General features: G+C 32.3%; 1 protein-coding gene across 4 annotated transcripts in view; it reads right to left on the bottom strand.

The window, feature by feature from the left end:
* The window catches only part of LOC132124455 (sodium channel protein type 4 subunit alpha-like), a 156,122-nt gene that overhangs the window by 80,473 nt on the left and 49,360 nt on the right, over positions 1–26,289 (bottom strand). For 2 of the 4 annotated variants that reach the window (XM_059535461.1, XM_059535459.1), the window contains 8 exons: positions 24,042–24,170; positions 19,435–19,526; positions 16,358–16,606; positions 13,682–13,745; positions 4,796–4,937; positions 3,679–3,876; positions 2,295–2,468; positions 1,846–2,199 (listed from right to left, as the gene is read on the bottom strand). In XM_059535461.1, the coding sequence (XP_059391444.1) occupies positions 1,846–2,199; positions 2,295–2,468; positions 3,679–3,876; positions 4,796–4,937; positions 13,682–13,745; positions 16,358–16,606; positions 19,435–19,526; positions 24,042–24,170 (1,402 nt within the window). Of the gene's footprint in view, positions 1–1,845; positions 2,200–2,294; positions 2,469–3,678; positions 3,877–4,795; positions 4,938–13,681; positions 13,746–16,357; positions 16,607–19,434; positions 19,527–24,041; positions 24,591–26,289 lie in introns of those variants that run through there. The other 2 variants (XM_059535458.1, XM_059535460.1) reach the window with 1 other exon arrangement.

Below are 26,289 nucleotides of genomic sequence, written 5' to 3'. Positions count from 1 at the left end.
CTAATTATCAATAAATTAACAATTTATTGGCATACCTGATTTACATACTTTTTATGTTTATTACACTAATTTTATAAAAAAAATTATTTTATTTTTTTTAATTTTTATTTATTTAGGATCAGTATCTGATGCGTTTCTTCACGAGACTTAAGGTTCAGTAAAGTAAGGCATTTCAAAAGTTTTTTTGTTTTAATTTTGATGATTAGATCTTACAGCTCATGAAAATCCAGTATCTCAATATATAAGTATATTTCTTAAGATCAATCAAAAAGTTCTTTAAAGTATGTTAAATTATGAACTCAGTTCTTGGTCGGGGCTCCTTTAGCACAAACTTCAGCATCAGTGAGGAATGGCATGGAAGCTTTCAGCTCATCTGTATTGTTGGATCGACTGTTTCTCATCGTTCTCTTGAAAATATACCATAGATTCAATATGGGGTTCAGGTCAAGCATGATGGCTGGCCAATCAAGCACAGTAAACACATGGTCAGCAAACCACTTGAAAGTGGTTTTGGCACTGTGGGCAAGTGTCCTGCTGCAAAATTAAATCAGCATCTCCATAAAGCTTATCAGCAGATGGAGGCATAAAGTGCTCCAAAATCTCCTGGTAGATGACTGCATTGACTCTGGACTTGATAAAACACAATGGACCAACACCAGCAGATGTCACAGCTCCCCAAATCATCTCTGACTTCAGAAATTTCACACTGGACTTCAAGCAGCTTGGGTTCTGTGCCTCTCCAGTTGTCCTCCAGACTCATCCCTGTTGCCTGTGCACCCTTTCCTTCCCAATTTCTTCCATCCTGTCAACTTTGCATTTAATGTGCTTTGATACAGCACTCTGTGAACAGCCGCTCTTTCATTAATGATCTTTCTGTGACTTACCCTATTTGTGGAGGGTGTCAATGATTTTCTTCTGGACCAATGCCAAGTCAGCAGTCTTCCCCATGTGACGAGTCTCTCTTCCTGCTGTTGTCGTCTGGTGTGTTTAGCCTGCAGTTTCATCAGGAGAATGATCTACACCTGTGCTCGGTCATCAGGAGGATGATTACTGATTACACCACCTGTATATAAGCTTAGGCTTGAAGATTGTGAGCGGCGCTTCGGAGAGCTCCCGACTTGGGAGCCGTTGTAGCCTTGTCTGCTCCTGGTTGTTTTCTGTTCTGTTCTGTTCTGTTTGATTATGATTTTTAAAACCTTTCATTTATGTTAATAAATACTCATGCATCCAAACCAACCTAAATCCTTTACTTATTTGTCACGGCTATGAGCCGGTCGTGACAAATATGGGGGCTCGTCCAGCCAATTGATATTTGATATGAATTAATTTGTAGGTCGTTTGTGTTATTTGGTTAGTATTAGTTAAAGATTTGTTCGTAAGAGATATTTTTTGCTCGTTCGTTCGCGATTTCGTTTAGTGTGATATATTTGCAATATTTATCATTTGTTAAAATATTGTGGTTTTAAACAACAAGAGATACCTGGTATTTCTACGGTAGAGATGGTCATTTAATGAAACTCAAATATGCAAAATATTCGAATATATTTTGCGAAACTGGATTTTGACTTTCATGAGCTGTAAGCTCTAATCATCAAAATTAAAACAAAAAAAAACTGTTAAAATGACTTACTTTACATGCAATGAATCTAAAATCTATATGAAAGTTTCACTTTTTGAATTTAAAAAAAAAAATCTTTCACGTTATTAAATTTATTTTTATGCACCTGTACAGATCCGAGTGACTCGTACCTGACTCACACACACACACACACACACACACACACACTCATACTGTTTCTAATTTACAGCCCTGCTGTTTTTCATCAGAAGCACAAAGACACTTACGCTCTCCTCCTTGACCTTCTCCATGGTGCAGGTGGGCAGTGGCAGCGGAGACAGCGGGCCCTGGCCCGAGATGCCGTTCTGATCAATGGCCACGAAGAGTTTCCCGTTGATGTTGAGACTCGGGAAGAAGAACTGCGAGCTGTGGCTGCAGGTGCTCTGAGCGCTGGTCCGTCTCCTGCTCCAGGGCAGAGCCAGCGCCCCACCACGGCTGTCCGAATCTCCATGATTGCTGAACTCATCATCAGCGAAATCCAGCTCCGAGTCTTTGTTCGGCGGCCGGAAGTTGAAGACGCTGACCTGACTCTCCCGTCGGGCTCGTAAGGAGAGAGTGCGCACCAACAAAGAGTGCGTTTGCTTGTAAAAAAAAGGTGAATTGACTTAACTGGAGGCAATTCCATGGAATAAAACAATGTGAGGGTGAGTTTGATGATTTTGGGAGATAAATATACCTTCATCTCCTCTATAGTGTCCATCTTGGCTGATTTGTCGTTGCTTCCGTCATCCGTTCCTTCGGACAGCGGCCGCGAGCTTTTCCTCCGGTCCAGATTCCCTTTGCCTTGTGAGGAGAACGGAGACACGTCGGCCGTCAAGATGGACTCGGTTTCTTGTGCTTTCTGAGCCACCTGACAGACAGACAGCTGTCATTATAATCACAATGTAGCATGACTTCTTGTACATTATTGATTAAATCAGGGATTTGCCATTTTTTCATCACCCAAACCTCTTATATATATATATATAAGATATAAAAACTTAAGTTAATATTTCAATAATTTAACAACACACCAGTTAGTCACATAACATGCAAGATAAAACATTTCATCTTTTATTTTTAGAAAGTGTTTTATTTTGTTTTAATTTTTTTATATTTATATAGGCCGGCACAATTTTTTTGCAGAAAGAAATTGACACTCAAACCTTTTTTTAGTTGTGATAGTGTCTTATTATTATTATTATTATTATTATTATTATTATTATTATTATTACTAACAAAAACAACAACAATAATACTAATAACAATATTAATCATTATTGGTTTTAACTAATTTTTTTTAAAAATAAGACATATATAAATGAATGTTGTAAATCACATCTGTACTATAAAATAAAAATCATAAATTATAAAAAAATACAATATATATATATATTTAAACAACTATAATAATAATAATTATTAACATTAATATTATTAGTAATATTAATATTTTATTAGTATTATTAATAGTAGTAGTAGTTTTAGTTTTAACTAATTATGAAAAAATTAAGACAGAAATACATAAGTCTTGTATATTGCATTTGTGCTGTACAGCTCTACAGTAAAAAAACAATATGAATCTGATGAATCTCTTATTTTAAAAGTTCTACAAGTTAATAATACTAATATTTATATCTTAAATTCTTCACTTTCAAACTCTTGAGCTTTTAACGTTCCAAGTGTACAATTAAATTTTTTGGCAGAATATAAGTGAAATCCTGTAAACTTCTATCCTCAAATAAAGTGTGTAAATAAAGTGAATCTAGAGCATGTTACATTTCCAAATGAACATGCAGAGGGTTTGTTGCATTAACTGTGAGCTGAGAACTACAGAGAGATACTAAAAACACTGTACTGTAAGATGCACGTGTGTAAATGCACTCAGTGCCGCGCTTCACTGTGAAAACAGACTAGATACTTCGCACTATGCTATATCACAATGTCAGATTAACTGTGCAAACAAATTGATGTATTTTAATGTTCCATTTGATTTAATATTAAATAAGCTTTCCATAAACTCCTGCAGTTTCCCACCACTTCCTGAAATGTAGAGACGAAGAGCTGATTTCAGTGGTCACCTGCTGTTCCTTCTTCAGCTGTTCCATGGCGAGCTGAAACTCTTGCTCTTTCTGAAGGGCTTCTGCGATGGTGGCCTGGTTCTGCTCTTCGTATGCCATTGCCACCACAGCCAGGATCAGGTTCACCAGGTAAAAGGAGCCCAGGAAGATCACCAGCACAAAAAACACCATGTACGCTTTTCCAGCCGAGCGCAGCGTCTGTCAGCACACAAACAGCGTCAGGTCTCAACGGCTGCAAGAACTCACAGATTGAGAGAAACTCATGTGCGGTGTCTGTTCACAAGCTTGTGATTAGTGACAGACAGATGCATCAATTAGAAGCTATTGAGATCATTTACAGCGAGCTCTGGAAATCTGCCAACAGCCAAGTCAGTGGATAAAAACTGAACAAAAGTTTAATTCCTACATACACTACCATCCCAAACGTTTGGGTTATTTTTGATGTTTTAATGCTAAAATACAGAAATAAATTACAATGAATTTACATATTGGCTACAATCATCATATTTTTATGATTTCTGAAGATCATGTGACACTGAAGACTGGAGGAATGATGCTGAAAATACAGCTGTACTTTCAGCATCATTCCTCCAGTCTTCAGCGTCACATGATCTTCAGAAATCATGAAAATATGATTTACTGCTCAAGAAACATTTCTGATTATTATCAATGTTAAATATGATGATTTACTGCTCGAGAAACATTTCTGATTATTATCAATGTTGAAAACAGTTGTGCTGCTCACTATTTTTTGTGGAAACTGTGATGCATTTTCTTTTTCAGGATTCACAGATGAACAGAAAGTTCAAAAGAACAGCATTTATTTGAAATAGAAATCTTTAGCAACATTAGAAACGTCACTTTTAGTAAATAATAAAATCTGAAACCAAATGCTAGTGCATGCATATACAATTTACATATTAATTTATGATGAAATATTAAACATTTTATGTTAAATAACAGAAATAATATTCTCTAATAATAAGCTCTAATAATAAATACTAATATTATCAATTCAATGCATCCTTTACAAATAAAAATATCTGAAAATAAACGCATCTTTTAAAAACCATGAACCGTTTAATGCTTGAATGTGACGTGATGAGAGTCTACTGACGTGATGATAGAGGTTTTCCCAGTAGTCTTGTGTCATGAGTCTGAAAAGCGAGAGAAAAGCCCATCCGAAGGTGTCGAAGCTGGTGTAGCCGTAGTTCGGGTTGCGTCCGGTCTTCATACATTCGAAACCATCCGGACATTTGCTGCAGGAAACAGGAATGATGGGTTATTAGTGGCACCTCTGCAAACGGGTCAATCCGTCATGAGTTTGTTGTTTCTCATGGGATGTCCTGAAGGGGCCTGTGTAACATGTGCACAAAGGTGAGCGCTCTCTGAACACTTGCTCTGTGAGTAACGGTGGCGCCAGCGTTCGGTTCGGGCGCCAGCTGGCTCTCAGCAGGCCGGTGTGTTGAAAGCGTGAGGGTGCGGGTGACGGCTGCTATCGCGCTCACACACCTCGTCGTGTCCCTGAAGGACGTGCTAATGGACGGGCCCCACTTCAGTCGGGTTCGGACCCCAGATGCACTGATAGCGAACCACCGCTTTCTTCTCGTGTGGCACAACGTGCTCAAGATTGGGACTGTTTACAGCAGTGCGGCTTAGAAGCCATGACATGTGACTTATTTTCAATATTAACAGTGAAATACTGCTATCATCACCTAACCCTAACATAAAAAAGACCATTGTTATTGATTGTTTAGATATTGTTTTTATTGACAGAAAAGATAAAACCCTTTTTCATCAATATTTAATCAGTATTATTACAATTTGGTTTTGAAATCAACATTATATCATTTATTAGTGTTCCTTTAGCTCAATTGGTAGAGCATTGCGTTATCAAGCGCAAGGTTGTTGGTTCGATTCCCCGTGAACTAAAATAATTAATCGATGAATAAATTGTATTTTAAGTGTTAAAGTTTTTTTTAAGTTTTAAGTTAAAAGTGTTTTTGTTACTGATTTTTATCTACAGTAAAGCTAAATATTTTTTAACTTTTTTTTTTTACTGTATTATATTTTATATTGTATTTTACTGTATTAATCTGTATTATTTCATCATGGTTTAAACAGTAGTCTTTGTTTTCCAGAAGTGATGGAATAAATTCAGTTGCTATTAATGATTTGTTTTCTGTTATTATCAACAGTTAAAAAATATTTATTAAAATATTATCAATATTTAGTGAATATTTTATATCTGTATTTTAGCTGGTTTTCTGGTAAAAAAAGAAAGAAAGAACAAAAAGTAAAGGAATAAATAATTGTTTAATTGTTGTTCATTTGTTTTTTGTTACTGAATATTTTAATTTTGTTATTAAATATATTTAGATTGGTTATCAATGGGAAAATAAATAAATAAATAACCTTTAAACAGTAGTTTCTGTTTTCCAGAAGTGAAGGAATAAATTCAATAATTAAAGCTATATGTAGTTATATGTAAAGTTTAAAAAGTATATTACAAAATAATAAAAGGAATAAATAATTTTAATAGTAATAAATAGTTTAACTGTTAAAGTTAATTTATTTTTGTTTTTGTTATTGAATATTTAGATTTAAACCTAACAGTTTAAAACATTTGTTAATGTTTATTTGTATTTGTATTGTCTTGAAAGACAGTAAGCATTTATTTATTTTTTGTCTACTTCTCCTGTAACATTATCTAAACATCTTTAAAACAAGATACATTTATTGAAAAGATACCAATACTTGTTTTCAGAGAACAGATCTTACGTATTTGTTCTTGTAATGATGAATCTAAAACTCTTGAGTAAATAAATATTCCCTGAAAACCAGCCTTATACAATCTTGTGCAATCTCGATTTAAATCAAACCTTGTTTTGAGGATGTTTATAAATGTTAACGGATAACGAGATCCTGTAATGTTCTTCATCAGCGATCTGCTGTTCTCATTGAGGTCCAGCTCAGAGTCACTCAGAGAATTCGTCAAAGAAGCCCATCTCAGCACACTGGCAGCTGGAACCACATTGTCGGGACACAAAGCATTTCGACATGCTCTATTTTGGTCGCTAGAGAGTCCCTCAGTCCTGTCAGGGTCCTGAGAATAGGAGCCTCGGGGCCGGGGCCAATGTACTGACTCTGGGATTCTCTGTTTGGAGCCGTGCGTGTAAACCGATATATCGGTTCGGTTTGAATAACTGTTCTGCTGTTATGAGCCAAGATGGACTCAAGGTTAGTTCCTTCAGGAGTCTGATGTCCGAAAGCTGCTGCAGGATCAGATGGCGCTCAGATGGCCGGATGGACACGCGCAAGATTAAACATCTCACTATAACACAATACAGTAACTAAGTACAAAGACACAAAGAGAGCGTGGATGACGAGACATTGATGCTTTATTTTATAAAGATGATGCTGATAGATTGAGGAAAAGTAATATAGATGAGCAGGGAGAGAGTTTGGTTGGCATCAACTTGATGCCTGGAGAAAAAGGACACGATTTGACGATCATCGTTGTTTTATGATTTAAATAATTTGGATTCTGTAGATTGGGCAGATTGGAAATTTCAGGTTTAGACAGTGTCTTGAATATTATTATTATTATTATTATTGTTATTGTATGCTGATTTTAGGAGCGAATGGATTTAAATGTATTTTAAATATTATATAAATTATAATTAATTATTAAATGTAATTAATTAATCAATTATACTGGATACTAGAGTAATATAACAAATACATATATTAAAATATTATAAATATATATTTATTTATTTATTATATAAATGTAAATAATTTTTAGATTATATGAATTTTTTCTTAGCTTTTTGGAAATGTATATATAAAATATAAAATAAAAATTTCTAAATGTACATATAAATATTCATGATATTGCTGGAAATACAAAAGTAAGCAAAATTATGAATATGCATTTTGTATAAAAAATATATGCATTTCTTTCTTTCTTTTTTTTCTTCCTAAAACATAAATGACTGAATAAGTTATTCTTAATAATTAGACTTAATAATTTTCTTTAAAATAAATTATTAATTAAACTTGTTAAAAAATACACATTTTAGAGCATAATTAACCTATACAGTATACTGGATATCATCATAAGGCATCGAAATGTTTTTTTGCAATATCATCCAGTTCTGCCAGATACCAGGACCGACTGTGCAAAATCACTGTTCATAACACTTTTTGGAAATCTTTGCTGTAGACAAATGACTCTGAGCTTGGAGGAGGTCCGGTCCTCTTCTTATAGTTTGATCTGTTATTTGGCTCAGCACCACAGACGGAGCGAGAGAAAGAGAGTCCAGCCCTCCAACAACAGACGAGGAGGTGAAACGAGGCGAGCGCTTCTGTTTGAAACGCCGTCAGCCTTCAACTCAGGTTTCCATCCAGGTTCACAAGGTGACCAGAGAGCTGCACACTAACAATGGCTAAAATAAGACCACTGGATTAATTCACTTAATTGATCCCCGAGGGAAACAAACTAACAAAGGAAACAAATGTACTGACAGGAAGAACACCGGCTTCAGACACAGAGCCTGGACTGTGCGACCTACATAAGGAGATATTAATCATATTGATAATAATAAAACAACATCATTTCTTTCAGGGTAAAAACACACACTAGGCCTTATTTTTCTTGTTTTTATTTAGGCCTCATTGAAGTTATCTGCTTTAGCCATTACTCTTATAATATTGTAATATTGTGGTTAGTGTGCACTAAAAGTAAGTTATTTACTCTATTTACTTTCATGTGTATATTCCTGCTTTTAAAAACAGTAAAAGAAATTACCAGAAATGAAGCAAAGGAATGGATTTGGGGGTTTATCGGTATTCACTCAGAATTATCGGTTACTTAAAAACAATATTTAATCAATATTTTGTCTTGTTTTCAAGTAAAAATAAAAATATATATACATTTAAGGAATTAAATTAAGGAATACATTGGGGGTTGGGAGCTTTCGGTATTTACTCAATATTATCGATTAATTATGGGTATTTAATAATTATTATTTCATCTTGGTTTTAAAACCCATTTTTTGTCTTGTTTTCCAGTTATATATATCAGAGATATATACTGTATAGTGATATATATATAGAAATGAAGTAATAGAATAAACTTGTTTTTTTATTGGCATTTACTCAGTATTATCAGGAAATTATCAGTATTTAATCAGTATTATTTCATCCAACAAAAAAAGCATTTAATCAGTATTTTTGTCTCATTTTCAGTGAAAAACACAATCAGAAATGAAGGAATAAATAAAGTAAAATTGGGTGCAGATAATATTGCACATTAACAAATCTGACCATTAAAAAAGCAATTGAGCTGTTAGTCTGAAGCCAGATTTGGTTGCATAATACTGAGCTATTCTGAGCAAACCTTTCGTTTCATGTGAGTGGCCTCTCAAAGTACCATTAAGGTCAAAATACAAGCTAATCACAGTTATTAATAGACTCTTGTTTAAATGAATGTCCACTAACACCCTATAATTACTATGACACATGAGACAACATTTTAATCGAGATGTTTGGAGTTCCAAGAAAATCTGTGATAAAGCTGGTGGTTAGTCTGTATGAGCGGTTACTGTAGATGAAGGTCAGGGATTTCGCTTGTTGATGTGATCTCCAAAAATATTTATATACCACCATTAGCCAACAGCAGAGCACATTATATCACACATCCATTTGTTTTGTTATTATAACCATTAGCTTGTTACATATTATATTACAACGCTTGTCTGCGAAGCAGTGTTATTTTAGTATCAATGAGATTTTTAATTAGTTTTTATTTTCTGCTTTCATTTAAATTTTTAGTTTAAGGTTTTAAGAATTTATTTTACTTTATTTTATTTTATTTTATTTTAAAATGTAATTTTAAATGTAAATGTTATTTCTAAATGCTCTCCCATTTTTATTGATTTATTTACTGTAATTATTTTTCTCGGTTATGTGACTATTAGAGAAAACATCAAGCGAATGTTCAATTCTAACATTTTGAAAACATAACAGGAATGTAACTTTTGAAGTAGTAACAATTAAAAATGTATGTATAAAAAAACTTTTAGAATGTTTTAGAAAAATATGTATGAACGATGTATAATTATTTTTTAAAAACATTATTAAAGACCAAATAATGTTGAACGAACATTTTATTAATGTTACTGGAAGAACATTTGTTCATACCCAGCTAATAAAAATGTTCTGCACATGTTATGCTAGCTGGTTATTTCCGTATGTTCTCAGAACATTTAAAATGTAAAGGTTTTTTTACATTTTAAAAATATACAATTGCTATGGAGCCTTTCATTTGAATCATTTCTTAAACACTTTTTGGAACAACAAACATTTTGAAACAAAGAGTAACATTTAAAAAAACGTTAGACGAACATTCCATGAATGATGTATAAGTAACGTTTTGAAAACATTATTAACTCTTTCCCTGCCAGCATTCTTGAAAAAAGTTGCCAGCCACCGCCAGCTTTTTTTATGATTTTCACAAAATTTGATGACCTATTTTGCTGTATGAATATTTGAATATGCAATACACCAAAATAATTATCAAAGCCTCTACTTTTAAAGTTTTATTCTAGCTTAAAGCATTCTGTTTTTTTAATCAACACTTGAATATAGGTAGGTTTCATTTTTATTTTATTTTTTAACGTTGAGCAAAAAGATGAGAAAATTAATTTTTTATCAAAAACTACATCTGGATAATATTCAGTCTGATTATCAAAGCATAAATCCAGTAAATCGCTTCCATCAACACCTCCAAAGCTTGCACAGACATATATCACTTCCTGGATCAACATTTTACTTCCGTTACATTGTGCAGTTTTAATTTATTTGCTTTCTATTGCTGATGATCATATTATTTATCATATACATCTGTTTACATAAGAGATCACTAGTTTTTCCGCCCTGTTCACGTGCGTTTTTTGTTCGAGAGATTTTGTACTTGTTCAGAAGATGTGTAATAGCGCCCCCTAGTGTATAACAGTGAAAACCCGAAAAGCCACAAAACGCGTCATCGGCGGTGAAGTGTTGTCTTCTAAATGACGAGATAAATTGTCAGTGATGGGGAAAGAGTTAAATAACAGCCATGACCCTCGTTAAGCACTAAACACACCCTAAACAAACACCTGTCTCCGTATCCGTCTCCAAGCGCTGTTTTATCAGAGGTGGACATGCGTCTGTTATCATGGAGGAAACAGACGGATTTGTTCTTTGTCTGTTTCTGGCTTTGGCTAGATGTTAAAATCAACATCTACAGGCCTCGTCGTAATTCACACCAACGACCCATTAGGCAGCGAGACCTTCACATCCGGAGCGCCCTGCACTTTGCAGTACATGTCCAGTACATCCCACTGCAAAAATGCTCTGGATTTTGAAATATCACGTTATCGATTAGCAGTCGCTTTTAAGATGATGTTTTCTCCATTTCATTCTCACAGAGCGAGAACAGCTGCCGGTGATGAAGGACTAACTTTCCAGACGCTTTGACAGAACATGCTGCATGATCTCCAAACATCAAATCCCACGGAACGCCGAGCGTGGAGAGAAATCCTCGATGCAGCAGAGGGATCATGATCTCTCAGAGTCCATTAAACTCTGAGGGCAAAATCATATTTGGAGTAAAACGTTACCACTATTATCTTTTTAATTATTTTAATTGTATTTTATTTTTAAGTGATGCTTAATCCAATAAAGGCTGACAAGAAATTAAATGTAAAAATCTAGTTGTTTTGAATATATATTATTATTGGTGTTTAACCCTATAAAGCCTGACATATCAAATAATTGTCAAAACAAAAAATCTAAAATTTGTAGCTAAAACATTTTATTTAACCCTTAGAATATATATATATATATATATATATATATATATAGTCTTATATAATGAGAAGATGGAGGAAAAGCTCAATTTAATTCCGAGAATGAGACTTAGCAAACATAAGCATTTTGGTGCAGATGCTGATATTTATATCACCAAAAGCTAAGATGATATTCTGATGCTTGTAATGTGAGTCAATAATATCTTTATAACAGTACAGCAGATACTTTCATAAAATGATATAAATATCAGACTGGTCACGCTATATCTGCAGTGATGTGTCTCAGTGAGATGAGATGAGATGTAAATGATCCGCACATATAACACAGTGATGGAGAGCTGAAGAAATCAAGGCTCCTCAGAAGATGTGAGATGTTCTGGAGGCTTGTGAAGATCATTCCTCCGTACGAGTAAACCCTTCATCCGTTCTATGTACTTAGTCATCATTCAACTAAAACTAAATTATATATTTGTGTTTCTATTACCATACATGATTCATAAAATGATTCATAAATACACATTATTCCAGAGAAAAACACTTTTTGTCTTCATAGCCATAAGTTATTAGAAATGCAGGTTAGTATTTGTGATGCTTTTATTATTATAATCTGTATTATTTTTCATTTCAGAAACAAAAGTTGAAGCAACTATTTTAGTATTTTAGTTATTTTATTTTACTAGTTAGTTTTAGATACTAATAATTTTTTATTAATTTTTTGAATACATTTTTATTTTCTGCTGTCGTTTTAATTTCAGTCAAAGTCTTTAAATTTGTGTTGTGTTTTTGTCATTTTTATTAGTTTTTGTATTTTATTTTAATATGTCTATATGGTTTTTTTCAGGTTTAGTGTAATTTATTTCAGTACATCAAGTTAAACTAAAGGAAAATGATAAATGTTGCCTTGGAAACTAGCTGAAATAAAATAAGTCGATTTTTTAAATATCTTGATTTGTTCTATAATTAATTAATTAATTTATTTATATATATATATATATATATATATATATATATATATATATATATATATATATATTATTGTTTACATTATTTTATCAGCATTTTTTTTAAGTAACAAGTAATGTTTATGGTTTTTAGTTTTATTTTACTATAATAATCTCGTTGATGAAATTAATCAAATCTGTTTCTTTTTTTTATCCAATTAGTTTCTGGTAGATAAAAGGCAATCATTTTAATTTATTTATTTATTTTACAATTAATTCCTGGTATAGAAATTGCATTTATTTATTTATTACATTTTATTAAATTTTATTACATTGTATTTTATTTTATTTTATTTTGTTTTATTTTATTTTTTTATGTTTTTATTTTTTATATTTAATTACTCATTTATTTTACAATTAATTCCTGGTAGGGAAAAATGCATTTATTTATTTACTTATTTATTTTAATTCTTTTTTTTTTACTGACTCATCTTGTTTGTTCATTGTCTTGTTTACTGAAATCCATTAGAATAAAACAGATGGCATTATGCATTATCGTGCTGATAATAAAAACTTATAAAGAAAGACTCAGTTCACAGCAGTTCACGCAGAGACGTTCCTCTTGATCGGCGTCTGTCTGGTTGCTGTGAGTTAGTCAAGGCCACTGACTCATTCATGTACAAGCAGTTCTGTTGAGTCAGACACATCTCTTACATCCATCACAGCCCTTTACAGCAGCTGATGCACATGAACGCCTCCAGATGTATAAGGCATTAGCTTTACCTTTTATGGCATGCATAACTCCGCCCCTAACCTCTGATTGGATGAGCCACATCTGAAGGTAAAATTCAGTAACAAACACACATTCTATTCATAATTTGAAGTATCAAAACAGCCACGTTTCAAACCACAAATATTTAGATCAACCATCCGAAGAATATTACCAAAAATTGGAGAACAAGCTAGTTTTGGGCTCTTGAGATCCGTATGCAAAACCTGCTGCAGTTTTTCAATCACTAAAAACAGCGAGAATGTACAAAATAAATGATCAAAAGATCAAATTCAGTATCCCGCTCATTGAATATGCATACTATATACACGAGCCCAGAATAGGATCGTATACAACAGCTACCAATTCGCCAAACTGTAAAATACCACAGTAAAATCACAGTACCACAGTCCAGTTATAAAGTGCATTAAACTCACCCAGCATCACTCGCGTTCCCACATATTAAGGCATCCTTGGCTCCCTCCACTTTGAAGAAATTATCTGGAAGAATAAAAATAAAAAATAGAATCTGAGATTCAAAAATCATCAAATGCTCTTATTTAATAACATCTCTGAAAAAATACAGATAAAATTATGTTTCTGTTTTTCATTTTCAATCATTTTTTATTACTAAATAAAAGTAACAGTGCAGCATTTTTCATTAACCCTGTGATTTTCACACACAAATATATATTTTTAATTAAAATATATATTTATATTAATTTTAGTAATGTATATACTATTTATAAACTCATAATAAATAAATAAAAAACTTTTTTTAATCTTTTATTTTTTTTTATTTATTTCTATTTTAGCTTCAGTCATTTTAGTTTCATTTCTATTCTTAATGATCTTAATTTTTGTGTTTTTAAAAACGTCAAAACAAGAGCATCATAATTCCACGTCTATTGATACATTATTAATAATTCTAAATTATTCGTTCTGAGTTACAAGTCTTCATGCCTCAAAGGGTTAAAATGACAAAAAAAAATCTTAAAAAGATGAAAATTCTGTAGCTTTTCTAGTCCTTTAATGCAAATATTACATAAATTCTTGCTGTTCTCTGATCTCAGATAAATAGTTTTTTCTAGAGCTTATTTATTCAGCTTTCAGATGATGTATACATCTTTTTGACTTGATCAGCTTCATTTTGACGTGTTAAAAGTGTAAGTTGAGTGTAGCTGAGCTAGTAGCTGGAGTCTGGAAGCTGTAATCAGTAGATCTGGAGTTTATAGCGTGGTTTTCCTCCAGCTGAAGAGAGTGACTGAGAGATCCGTCGGAGGCTTTTATCTGCTCTTGTTTTCGCTCGCTCTCTGGCTCGAGTGCTTCTGGGCGACGGAGGCCGGAGGGAAACACGTTGTCTGGCACGCGGCCCGATCCAGCTGTTGGCATTCTGTGTTTCAGAACAACCTTAAATGCTTCTCCTGTCGGGTTCGATCGATTATACGGATGATAGGCCACCAGCGTCCATCAGATCCTCACTAATAAAGGTTTACATTCAGTGGTTCTCAAACCATGACAAAGCACTTGAGGAGAAAGCGTCTTGTCTATTTCTGTCTGTGTCCTACATCTGCGTTCTGCGGGTCAACTTATCGAGTGCCAGCACTGTCCTAATTGCTATTCTAATGAAATGAGACCAAGCTAAAAAAGATGAAATCTCATCTTAGACGTCGCTCTTCTGATTTTATTGTCATTCAGTCGATGATTTATGATCAGCGTGCTTCATATTACAATCTATAAGTGTGAAAGTGACTGAAAGTGACTTAATTTTCAGATTTAAATTAGACCAAAGATATGATCGGTCTTGAAAAAAATAGATGGATCATTTAATTTAATTTAATTTAATTTAATTTAATTTAATTTAATTTAATTTAATTTAATTTAATTTAATTTAATTTAATTTTATTTTATTTTATTTTATTTTATTTTATTTTATTTTATTTTATTTTATTTTATTTCTGATTTGTAAAAAGTTTTTTTAAAAACTTTTTTTAATGTAAAAATTTCTAAAAACGTTTTTGATACTTAAAAAAAGGAAATTAAATTATATATAAATATTAGATGAAAAACCTATGACCAGTCTTAAAGAAAAATAATTATAAATAATTTAATTAAATTTAAAAACTTTTTATAAAATGTAAAAATTACCTTTGTTCACTAAAAATTAAATTAAATTAAATTAAATATAAATAGATGGAAATCTTAAATAAAAAAAAAACAACTTTTACAAAAAAAATTCAATTATGTCTAAAACTATTTTGTTCGAGCTGAAGTATTAAAATGACAAACAAAAAAATAAATGTTCATAAAAATAAAAATGACAAAAGCACAAAAGTAAATTACTAAGACTTAAACTAAAATGAAAAAGGAATGCAAAAAGGATAAATGAATTAATTAGAGAAGTTGCTTTGACATCTAATTGAAATAAAAATGTGTAAGTTTAAGTACTAAAATCACTACAAATACAACCAAACTAATTATACATTAAAACGAAATATTAAATGATAAATATACATGACAAAAACAACATTTCTAGAACAACAAATAAATAAATAAATATAACGTATCACAATGACTAAAAATAAACTGAAAGGAATATAAATTAAAACTATTTGAAAACTGGAAATATATACATTATAACAAATGAAAGCTATTTTAAAATATTATTAAATACCAGAATAGTATATAAATAATCCTAAAATACATGTATCTCTGGATTATTCTATCCAGTGGAATTTTTATTTACAAATGATATGATATGTCTTTTAATATCTCAGTAATGAGACTTCAGCTAAAGTATATGTTTCTCCTTAAAAAAGATTCTCCTCTAGAGTTTCAGATTAAATCCAGATTTAATAATGACCTCAAACATTTCTCATCTATTGATCTGAGCTCCTGTTACTGTATACCAACTATTTACGTCTGTTTTTATTTCTCCTCCGCCCTCATCGTTTCCTCTCATCTCGACTGAAGAATATATGAGAGACTTGAAGGTGAACTCTGGACCTAAAACCAGCTGAAACTTACATTATCTTCTTATAATGTATGAAATGTTTAGATGTGTGTGGTTTTCCAGCAAGCATTCATTCTGTCTGTGTCTGAGCTTCTCTGACCTTCATCAGTGATGAAGTCCTCCAGCGAGGACCAGGTTCTGTTATTGCAGAAGAAAGTGCTGTTGCTGTATGAAGGTACGGTGGAGTTGAGACAGTGTGCAGTGCTTCGGACGCATTTCTGCCGCAGGTTTCCCATGAAGAGCTGCAGGCCGATGAGAGCGAAGACGCTGAGACAGAAGACCGTCAGGATCATCACGTCTGCCAGCTTCTTCACCGACTGGATCAGAGCGCCCACGATCGTCTTCAGGCCTGGGATCAGGAGCGGCACAAGAGGATAATAACACCCAACTATAGAGCTAATTTTATATGCAAAAAAATATATATAAATATCCATTCATTTTTTATTTCGGATCACATCAGGGATGTGCATCATTCAGAATTGAATTTGAGAAAGCCTGTTAAATTCAGATTATATTTTAAAATTTTGAGAATCCAGAATATATTAAATAAATAAATATTTTTTTCTACAGTTTAAGGTTACATTATGCATACATATAATAAAAATAAAATATATAAGATTTAAATTTATTTTACTTTATTTTATACATATATTTAAAAGATCATTTTTAACATTGCGTGACATGAAAAAAGGTATAATTTTTAGTCATTTAAAAAAGAATAATGATATACATTTTTTTAATTATCTATGTAATGACATAGAAATTACGAAAAATGATACAAAAATAATACAATATATATATATAATATTTTTTTATATCAAATTTTATTACTTTTTTGAACCATCTAATTGAAATATATAATAATGTTATTATTACTTTTTACATGGCACTAAACAAAATACTTAATTTCTTTGCTTTGTGATTTATGTTTATTTTTTTGATTGAAATTTAGCATGTCTTCCCAATTAAATTCCAATTCAGATTATATTTTTAAATTTTGAGAATCCAGAATGTATTAAATAAATAAATAAATATTTTTTTCTACAGTTTAAGGTTACATTATGCATACATATAAAAAAAATAAAATATATAAGATTTAAATTTATTTTACTTTATTTTATACATATATTTAAAAGATAATTTTTAACATTGCGTGACATGAAAAAAGGTATAATTTTTAGTCATTTAAAAAAGAATAATGATATACATTTTTTAAAATATCTATGTAATGACATAGAAATAAATACGAATTGAAATGAGATATCAAAAACAAAATTACGAAAAATTAATAAATAAAAATAATACAATATATATATATATATAATATTTTTTATATCAAATTTTATTACTTTTTTGAATCATCTAATTGAAATATATAATAATGTTATTATTACTTTTTACATGGCACTAAACAAAATACTTAATTTCTTTGCTTTGTTCCCAATCAAATTCCAATTCAGCTTCCTGTTCGCCAGTTCAAATCAAATGAACACTCACGAATTTAAAAGGATTCTCAAATATTCTGAATGTTGTCCAACGCTGGATCACATCTCATGACATTAAAGCATCTCTCAAAGCACATTAAACACAGCACACGACATCAGCTCTGTCTTTACAAACATTTGTGAGTGCGGGAAGCACACAAAATGTGACAGTTCACAGCAGACGCTTCCCTGGAATGAGAACATGCACTTTTCTTCTGGAATACACATGTAATATAGTGTGTTTTTCGGTTTCACGTGTGCATATATATATTTTTCTCATTGCATGTAAGCGTCTGCTTGTTGGCTCAGCATGCAAACTGGTGTTCCTCTACAGCTAACCATGCCTTCAACATGTCAATGAGACTTTTGGAGTGAGTTAACTGAACCCCGAGCTGACAGCTGAAGGTATACAGTGTGTGATCGACCTGCAATACAACATGTTTCACCTGGAGATCCTTAGTTAACTAAATAAGTTAACAGATGCAATTTTCAGCAGCGGCATTTTTCCATTCATTTTCCCCATAGGGATTTGAAAAGTGGTTTTTTTTAATAGTTATGAGCTGTGAACCAATCCAAGCTGCTACACAGTGAATCAGAACACTGCAAACTTTTATTTGAAGCAAAAAAAAAAAGTGTTCGGACTTTGACTGTGAACGGTTTTACTGGAAGAACTACAATCCCATGAAGCATTTCGAACGACATAATAAAAAAAAAATGATTCATATAAAACTATTTGTTTAAGAATGTTAATTACATAAATAAAAACAAGAATTAATATCCTAATTATATAGAGAGAAAGAGAGAGTGGGTGGAGCTCTCTGATTGGTTGAATTTTCGGTATGGCATTATGGGTAATGTAGTTTCTCTCCACAAATTTAGCTGTTATTACTTAATAATGCAAACGGATGGCTTCGTAGCCATTGAAGATCACAGTAGGTCTGCCTTTAGTTGTTTACGAGTTGTTGTTAAAAATCGGTTACCCTAAAGAGAAAATAAATGGAAATTTACTTCGGGAACCAGACTGTTGTGATCAATGGCAGTTACTTGGACCATTGAGATGAATATCATTTAAACCTGCTGAAAAAACAGCTAGAATGGTTTCCACAGCTCAGACTGGTCTGGTTTGATGATTTCAGAGCGGTTTTGGCCAAATAAACCAGCTACCCAGCTAACAGAGAACATTCTCAGAACGTTCCGGCGAAGTTTCCTCAAAGTTATGAACCGGTGATTTTATCCGGATAAAAATAATGTTCTCAAAACATCCGAGCAAAAACATTTTTCACTCATCGGTCACGGAACCCTCCTGAAACCTTCCATTTTTTTTTTTTAAATGTAACAACTTTTAGAATGTTCAGAGAACGTTCGAATGTCACATTCCTATGATGTTCGCAAATTGGAATGTTGCTGCAACCAAGAAAAAAAAAAACGTTTTTAAAACTGAATGCTTAGAAATGACGCTTCAAAACGTAATGGAAACGTTAGCACGACGTTCTTAGAACATCTGTTCTGTTAGCTGGGCAAACTTTCGTCTCTTTGATTCGCTGTCTAATCGTCACGTGCCCAACTCAAAAGTCTCATTTCCTTCATTCTGCATTTCCATGTTTCCAAGAGTGCATTGGAAGTGCTGGAAATGTGTTTGGGTCATTTGGTCATCCATTAGCACCTCAGGCCTCGGCGTTTGGCGGCCTCTCACCTGGGATGACTGAGATAGTTTTCAGTGCTCGCAGAACCCTGAATGTCCGTAACGCTGAGACATTGCCCAAGTCCACAAACTCAGTAACATATCTGCAATAAGCCAGAATTGGAGCACAGACAATGACAACAACCCCAACAACAGGCAAACAACACAACGGAGAATGAAGCAGGATGTCGGGATGTTTGCTGGGAAAGAGATGGACTGGAGAACACAGCGCGGGAAGAATCGGATGCGGGTCAAATCCCGAGCTGTTGGACTGGACATGTAGCAACACTTGCGCACGGCTTACCTGGGATTACGGAAATAGTTTTCAAAGCGCGGAGGACCCTGAACGTTCGGAGAGCTTGCAGATTGCCTACTTTTATAAATTCAGTTAGAAACCTGCAGAATCAGATTACAGTTATGTGCATAACTTCAACTGAAAGACAAAAAAGGGGGGAAATTAAAACACCAAGCAACTCAAATGAGGCACTTTCTGCTACTTTAAACGAATAGTTCACCCCAAAAAAAAATTCTAAAAATTAAAAAAACATGTTTGTGAAATGTTTGTGAAATCTGAATGGCTTTATTTCTTCCGTGGAATATAAAAGAGGCTTTTTCGCGGATGATCACGGGGACTATTTTCCATACAATGAAAGTGAATGGGGACGAATGCTGTCAAGAACAACCGTCCAATTATTATGCAAAATAATAATATAAATTCACACACAATACAGGGATTCAGACATATTTGTCAAACAAACACCTTTATATTATTTGTCAGAAATGTAAGTATTCATATAATAGGTCATCCTGAGATTTTAAGTGAATATTTGTAATAATTTAACAACACATTAGCACATTTGGTTCTCAGTTAATGGTCACATGACATGGAAGTATAAAATATTAAAAATAAAAACGAAACAAATATTTAAATAAAATGTTGAATTAATAATAAAAAATAGATAGTTTATCTTTTGTGCTAAGTGTTTTATTTCGATTGCTTTTACAATATATTTAATTTAATTTAATTTAATTTAATTTAATTTAATTTAATTTAATCTGCAGGTTTATATTGTTAATAATTTTTTTAAGTTTCTTTTTACTTTTTTTATGAATGTAATAATGTAACTTATACACTGACGCAATTTATTTATGTTTTTAATTTTATTTATTTTTTTTTATCAGAAAATAAAGTAATTGCTAGCTTTTCATCAACTTACAAATCCCTTTTTGTCATTTTAGGCCCTTTAATTTGTGGTCCACAGAAGAAAGTTAATCATAGGGGTCTAAAGCAACATTTAGAGTGATTAAATGATGACAGAATTTTGTGTTTTTGCATGAACTATCGCTTTAAGTTGGATTGGTTTAGAGAGACGGGATGAAGTCATCTGGATTTCACAGCTTTGTTTCCAGATCAGATTTCATTCTCTGGTTATTATCCTGATTGAATTAAATCACACAGGACGGGAAACGGAGTCGCTGCTAATATGTTGACGAGGCCTAGACGGCGCATAGGTATGATTGCATTACGACGCTGTTCTGTTTCTAGAGAAGCCTGGTATTCAGTGGTGAGCGTTTATGATTTATCAGCGCTTCGCCGTCATCCGTCTGGCTTTAATGAAGTCAGGAGTGGCTTCTCGCGTTCCCGTCAACATCCCAATACACCCGTGACTTATTGGCAGCGGCTCCATCTGACGTCTCTGAGACATCCGGTTCAAGGACAAGGGGCCTGTAAAAGCTCGGGAAATAAAGCCATAAAGGCCAATCAGAAATAAGCACTTCATCACAGCACAGCTCACTGAGATTCATCTCAAACCGCTGGGATCTAAACAGAAATGCAGCTTTTTAAAGAGACAGTTCACCCAAAATTCACCTTCAAGCTTTTAGAAATCGGTTTGATTTCTTTTTTCTTGTGTGGAACAGAAAATAAGAAATTTTTAATAATGTTGGAAACCAAACAGTTGGCGGTAGCCATTGACTTTCATAAGAAGGGAAAAAAATACTATGGAAGTCAATGGCTACCAGCAGTGTTTTTGGTTACCATCAGTCTTCAAAATATATATTTTTGTGTTCAACCCAAAGAAAAATACTCAAGGTTTGTAAAAACGTGAGAGTGAGTAAATGACATGATTTTAATTTTTGGGTGAACTGTCTCTTTAAATGCTGTTGTTAAATGCCTAAAATCTTTTTGTTGAGTTGATGGCGAATCCTTTTCAAGATTTAAGTGATTTACAGTGACAACATCATGATCTGAACATCATGGATGAGAAAGAAGTAAACTTTAAGTAATATTAGAAAGTTTTTTTTGATATTTTCTAACAAAAGAGTTCATTGTGATATGAAAGTTCGCTGGAGGGAATCACTAGCACTGAATCATGCTGTTTATTTGATTCATGATTCACTGAACGAATTGTGCTAATCAGGTTTCTGGGTGGTTAGTAATTAATGTAAATACTGTAAGCACCAAATTGACTCAAAAAGAGTTTATTGAATTAGTTTGACTGTAAGAACTGAAAACATTTTTTTTAAGGAACTGCATTTATTGGATCCGTAAAATCAGTCAAATACTATTTAAATTTAAAATAACTGTTTTCTACTGTAATATATATTTTAAAAGGCAATTTATTCCTGTGATGCGAAGCAAAACTTTTTTTTTTTTTTGTTCAGGATTATTTGATGAATTTTCTTTGGAATTTTCTTTCAAAGGTTCAGCAATTACGTGAAATAGAAATGTTTTGTAACATTATTAATTATAAAATATCTTTTCTGTCACTTTTTATTAATTTAATGCATCATAAAATATTCATTAAAGAAAAACATAAGAAAACTAACCTCAAATTTTTGAATGGTGGTCTAAATTATGACTGTTTTTGGTGGAAGAGACATTGACAGATATTATAAGAGGACCAATAAACAATATATAAATATATATAATACATAATAAATATGATAATTAATGTAATAGTTATTAGATTTACAATAATACTGTAAAAATATGTAAAAGTTCATATTCTTGTGGGTATACTATTGTGCTGTTTCAGTAATAAATTTTAATGAAGATTAATTTTAAATATAATTAAAATGTTATTAATTATAAGTAAAATTATATTCTTTTTTATCTGTAATTCTCCCATATATATATATAGTACTAAAGCCTTCTATAAGACTAAAAACAAGTAATTGCACCATGTAATTTTTTTTTTAATTTTTTTTTTTTTTTTTTTTTTTTTACCATTTCTGTCTATACACAGGAATCTTTAAACGTTTATTCCCCAGGATATTTCAGGTTTAAAATGTTCTTTTTAAGTGAGCAAGCCAATAACTGGGGTGAAAACGATATAATTGGATGTGAACGGCACTAAGTGACACATTCATATGATGCTGTGTCTCCAGGGAACGCATCCGCATCCACGCTCTCCTCTGTTGCCATGGCGACGGGTGTTTTGGGATCGGGGTCAAGGACGGGGTAAGTGCTCACACTCCCGGCACGCAAGCGCTCATAATAATTAATCACGAATATAGACCCACTGCCTTTTCCAGCTCTAGCATCAGTGGGTCAAGCAGCCGAGATTAGATTATTACAGCCTATTAAAAATAACAACAGTGCCTTTATTGTTTCATTATCTCTGAGTCCTAAAGCAAAGCAATCATGAGGAGCTGTGATTACAGCTGGGTAGCACCACCAAATTAATACCTCACAGTTAAAGTAATATTATATGTGGTAATTGGAAAATTTTGTAATTGAATTATTCTTTTAAATAGCTAATAATGTGGTAAGCACTATTTTTATATAACATAGTGAATAAATGAAATAATTTCTCTTTCGGTTTTTAGGAGTTCTTAAAAATTTGTTAGAATTTCTAATAGATGTGACAAATAATTACAAATAAACTTTAGAGATAGAAAGACTGAGATAGTATTTCAAATCAGATTAAAATAAAATAATAATTTCTAATTTCTCATTTTTCTTTTAGGGTCAATTAAAAAAGTCTGGTGTGGGATTTACTTTTAAATTAATTTCACTCAGAAATTACTGGTAATTACAAATAAATAGCAAGTGAATTTTTTTTATTAAATGTGAAATTTAAATGTATGTTATGTTTTATTTTTTATTTTTATTTATTATTATTTTTTATTTTATATTGTTTTATTTATTTTTATTTTTCATTTTATTATTTATTTATTTTTTTGATTTTATTTAATATTATTTTATTTTTATATTATTTGAACAATACTCCATTAACCTTGGTTTTATTTAAAAGTTATTATAATTATTTTTTTTTTATTTTTTACATTATAATGATGTGGTTATATTCATCTTTATTATTTAAAATTATCTTTTTTGCATAAACTCATTTTTAGGGTCCGATCCAGAGCAAATTGTAGAACTGGAAAAACAGTGTAGGATTTACTGTGCGTTTAAAAAAAAAATCACACATAAATCGCTAGTAAATTTCACAATTCATTAAAAATTTTAGTGTGTAATCCGTGTGTAATGTATGATTTACTCTAGGATTTTAACCATTTTCACTCAGTAAGCGAGTGATTTCTCTTTTTGTTTTTAGGGTGTGATAACACATGAAGAGGTCAAAGGGGTCATAAACCATGAAATGATAACTTACGCCATAACAATCACGCTAAAGTCCAGCCAGTTCCAGGGGTCCCTCAGGAAGGTGAAGGGGCCGATGCAGAAACCCCGCGCCAGGATCTTTATCAACGACTCAAACGTGTAAATGCCAGTGAAAGTGTACCTGAGCAAAAGAACAAACGGAGGGATGGACAGAGATTCAGACCCTGAGGAATCAAAGAAGTCCCCCTGGAAAAAATCCCATGGATGACAAACAGAGAACATGAACGGAGACGGGACACAAACATGATGCTAAGAGGAAATGTGAAGCACATTCACAGTCCAGCAGCCCCTGTGACATGAATGACATCAAGTCGCTCCTTGATGAACTGCTAGTCATCAAGAAAAGAATGGACATTTAAACCCAGTGCGTCATTTTGCCCATCGGAGCGAGAGACCCTCGAGTGGAGCGGATGGTGACCGGGTGAGAGATGCAGCATTCTGGTGTGAAAAGCTGGTTTGTTTCTCTTTTCGTCTTCCTCTTCGTAGTTTGACTCAGCTCAGAGTATTTGTGAGTAGATCTGGTTTTGGTTTGTATCGTACCTCTCATCACATCTGAGTCTTGTGCAAACAACGTGCATTTGTTAATGTGCCTTTTGTTTTAGACTGCATCACTTTCACAAACAGGCCCACATGGAATTCCCATCTGGGCCTTTTCATGAGATGCAAAATGTTCATATACATACAGTGGCCCTAATATGTATTTGCATACCTTTAGCCACACTTAAAAATATGTGCATTGCATTGCATTGAGTTGTTATTTTTTAAATCTAATAATTTTTGTTAATTTGATATTAAATGAAATTAACTTAAATAAAATTTAAATAATATGTAGAATTCTTTTTGAAATAAATTTTTAATAATTTATAATGACATTATATATAATTAACTATAATTATTAAAAAACTATTTTCGCTCTTTTTTAAATTAAACTATTAAAAACTATTCAACATTAAACTATTTTTGTTTATTGAATTTAATAGAAATAAATAAATTATTATAATACATAAGAATATAGAATAAATTATATAAATAAAATATACAATTATTTTATAATTCAATTAGTAATTTATGATTTTAAATTAAAATGTGTAATATTTATAATATTACATAATTTTTGTAATAACATTAAATAATTTCTATTTTATTGAATAAATGAAAAAAAAAAATATATAAAGTGACTTAACTAAATCTGATGTAAAAAGAAATTAAAGTAAAAAAGAGACAGTAACAGAAAGTAATGAAAAATTGCAAAAACAAATAATACACTTTTTTACTAAAGAAGTAATAAATAAAACTTTAACTAAAACTCAAATGAGAACTAAAAATCTATAGATAATTTATATTATTTATAAATAATACAAAAATAATACTTTTATATAGCAAAGCCATTCACAAATATATACGTGTGACCAAATTGCTCAAAATTGTTCAAATACTTTCTGGGGTCATTGTATGTGATGTAATGCTATACATTTGATGTCTTAGCTCAGGGTTTGCCTTCATAAAGTGCTGAGAGGTATGACATTTCACTCGTTTCAGAAACAGGTGTTGTGATTGCATGCTACATGCTACAACACCTCTTGACATGAAAATATCAGACACTGGTTTCACGGTGCAGAATGTCCAGAGGCCTGTCCAGCATCTTCATTAAAGGTCTGTGTGCTTCTCTATGAGCACAAGCCTTGTCTCTTACAGTCACTTACACTGTAGGTCATATTCATCTCAATACAGCAAACTGTGTGAGCTGCGTGGGAAAACATGGGATAAATCCGCTCTATCCGATGGGATGTACGTACGCATGGGCTGACTTCTGCTGGTGTGCTGCGGCCCTTACTGTAGCTGCAGATGATGGACAGACAAACCCAGAGACAGACAAGCAGATCAACTGACAGACAGACGACCGGATGATGTGTAAACCGAGAGCTGCACATGAGCGCGGCAAACACACAAGCAGAGAGACACAGAGATACACAGAGATACATGAGCTGAAGAAGAGCCGGCAAAACGACACATAGAGAGAGTGATATGCTTAATACAGACAACCCATCAAACCATACAGAGAGAGAGAGAGAGAGAGAGAGAACGAGAGAGAAAGAGAGAAGATAGATAGGTATAGATACACAGATAGATAGATAGATAGATAGATAGATAGATAGATAGATAGATAGATAGATAGATAGATAGATAGATAGATAGATAGATAGATAGATAGATAGATAGATAGATAGATAGATAGATAG

This window comes from Carassius carassius, chromosome 42 (genome assembly GCF_963082965.1).
Source record: "Carassius carassius chromosome 42, fCarCar2.1, whole genome shotgun sequence".
In the NCBI taxonomy this organism is placed as follows: domain Eukaryota; kingdom Metazoa; phylum Chordata; class Actinopteri; order Cypriniformes; family Cyprinidae; genus Carassius; species Carassius carassius.
This window is presented reverse-complemented; position numbering and strand designations above follow the sequence as displayed.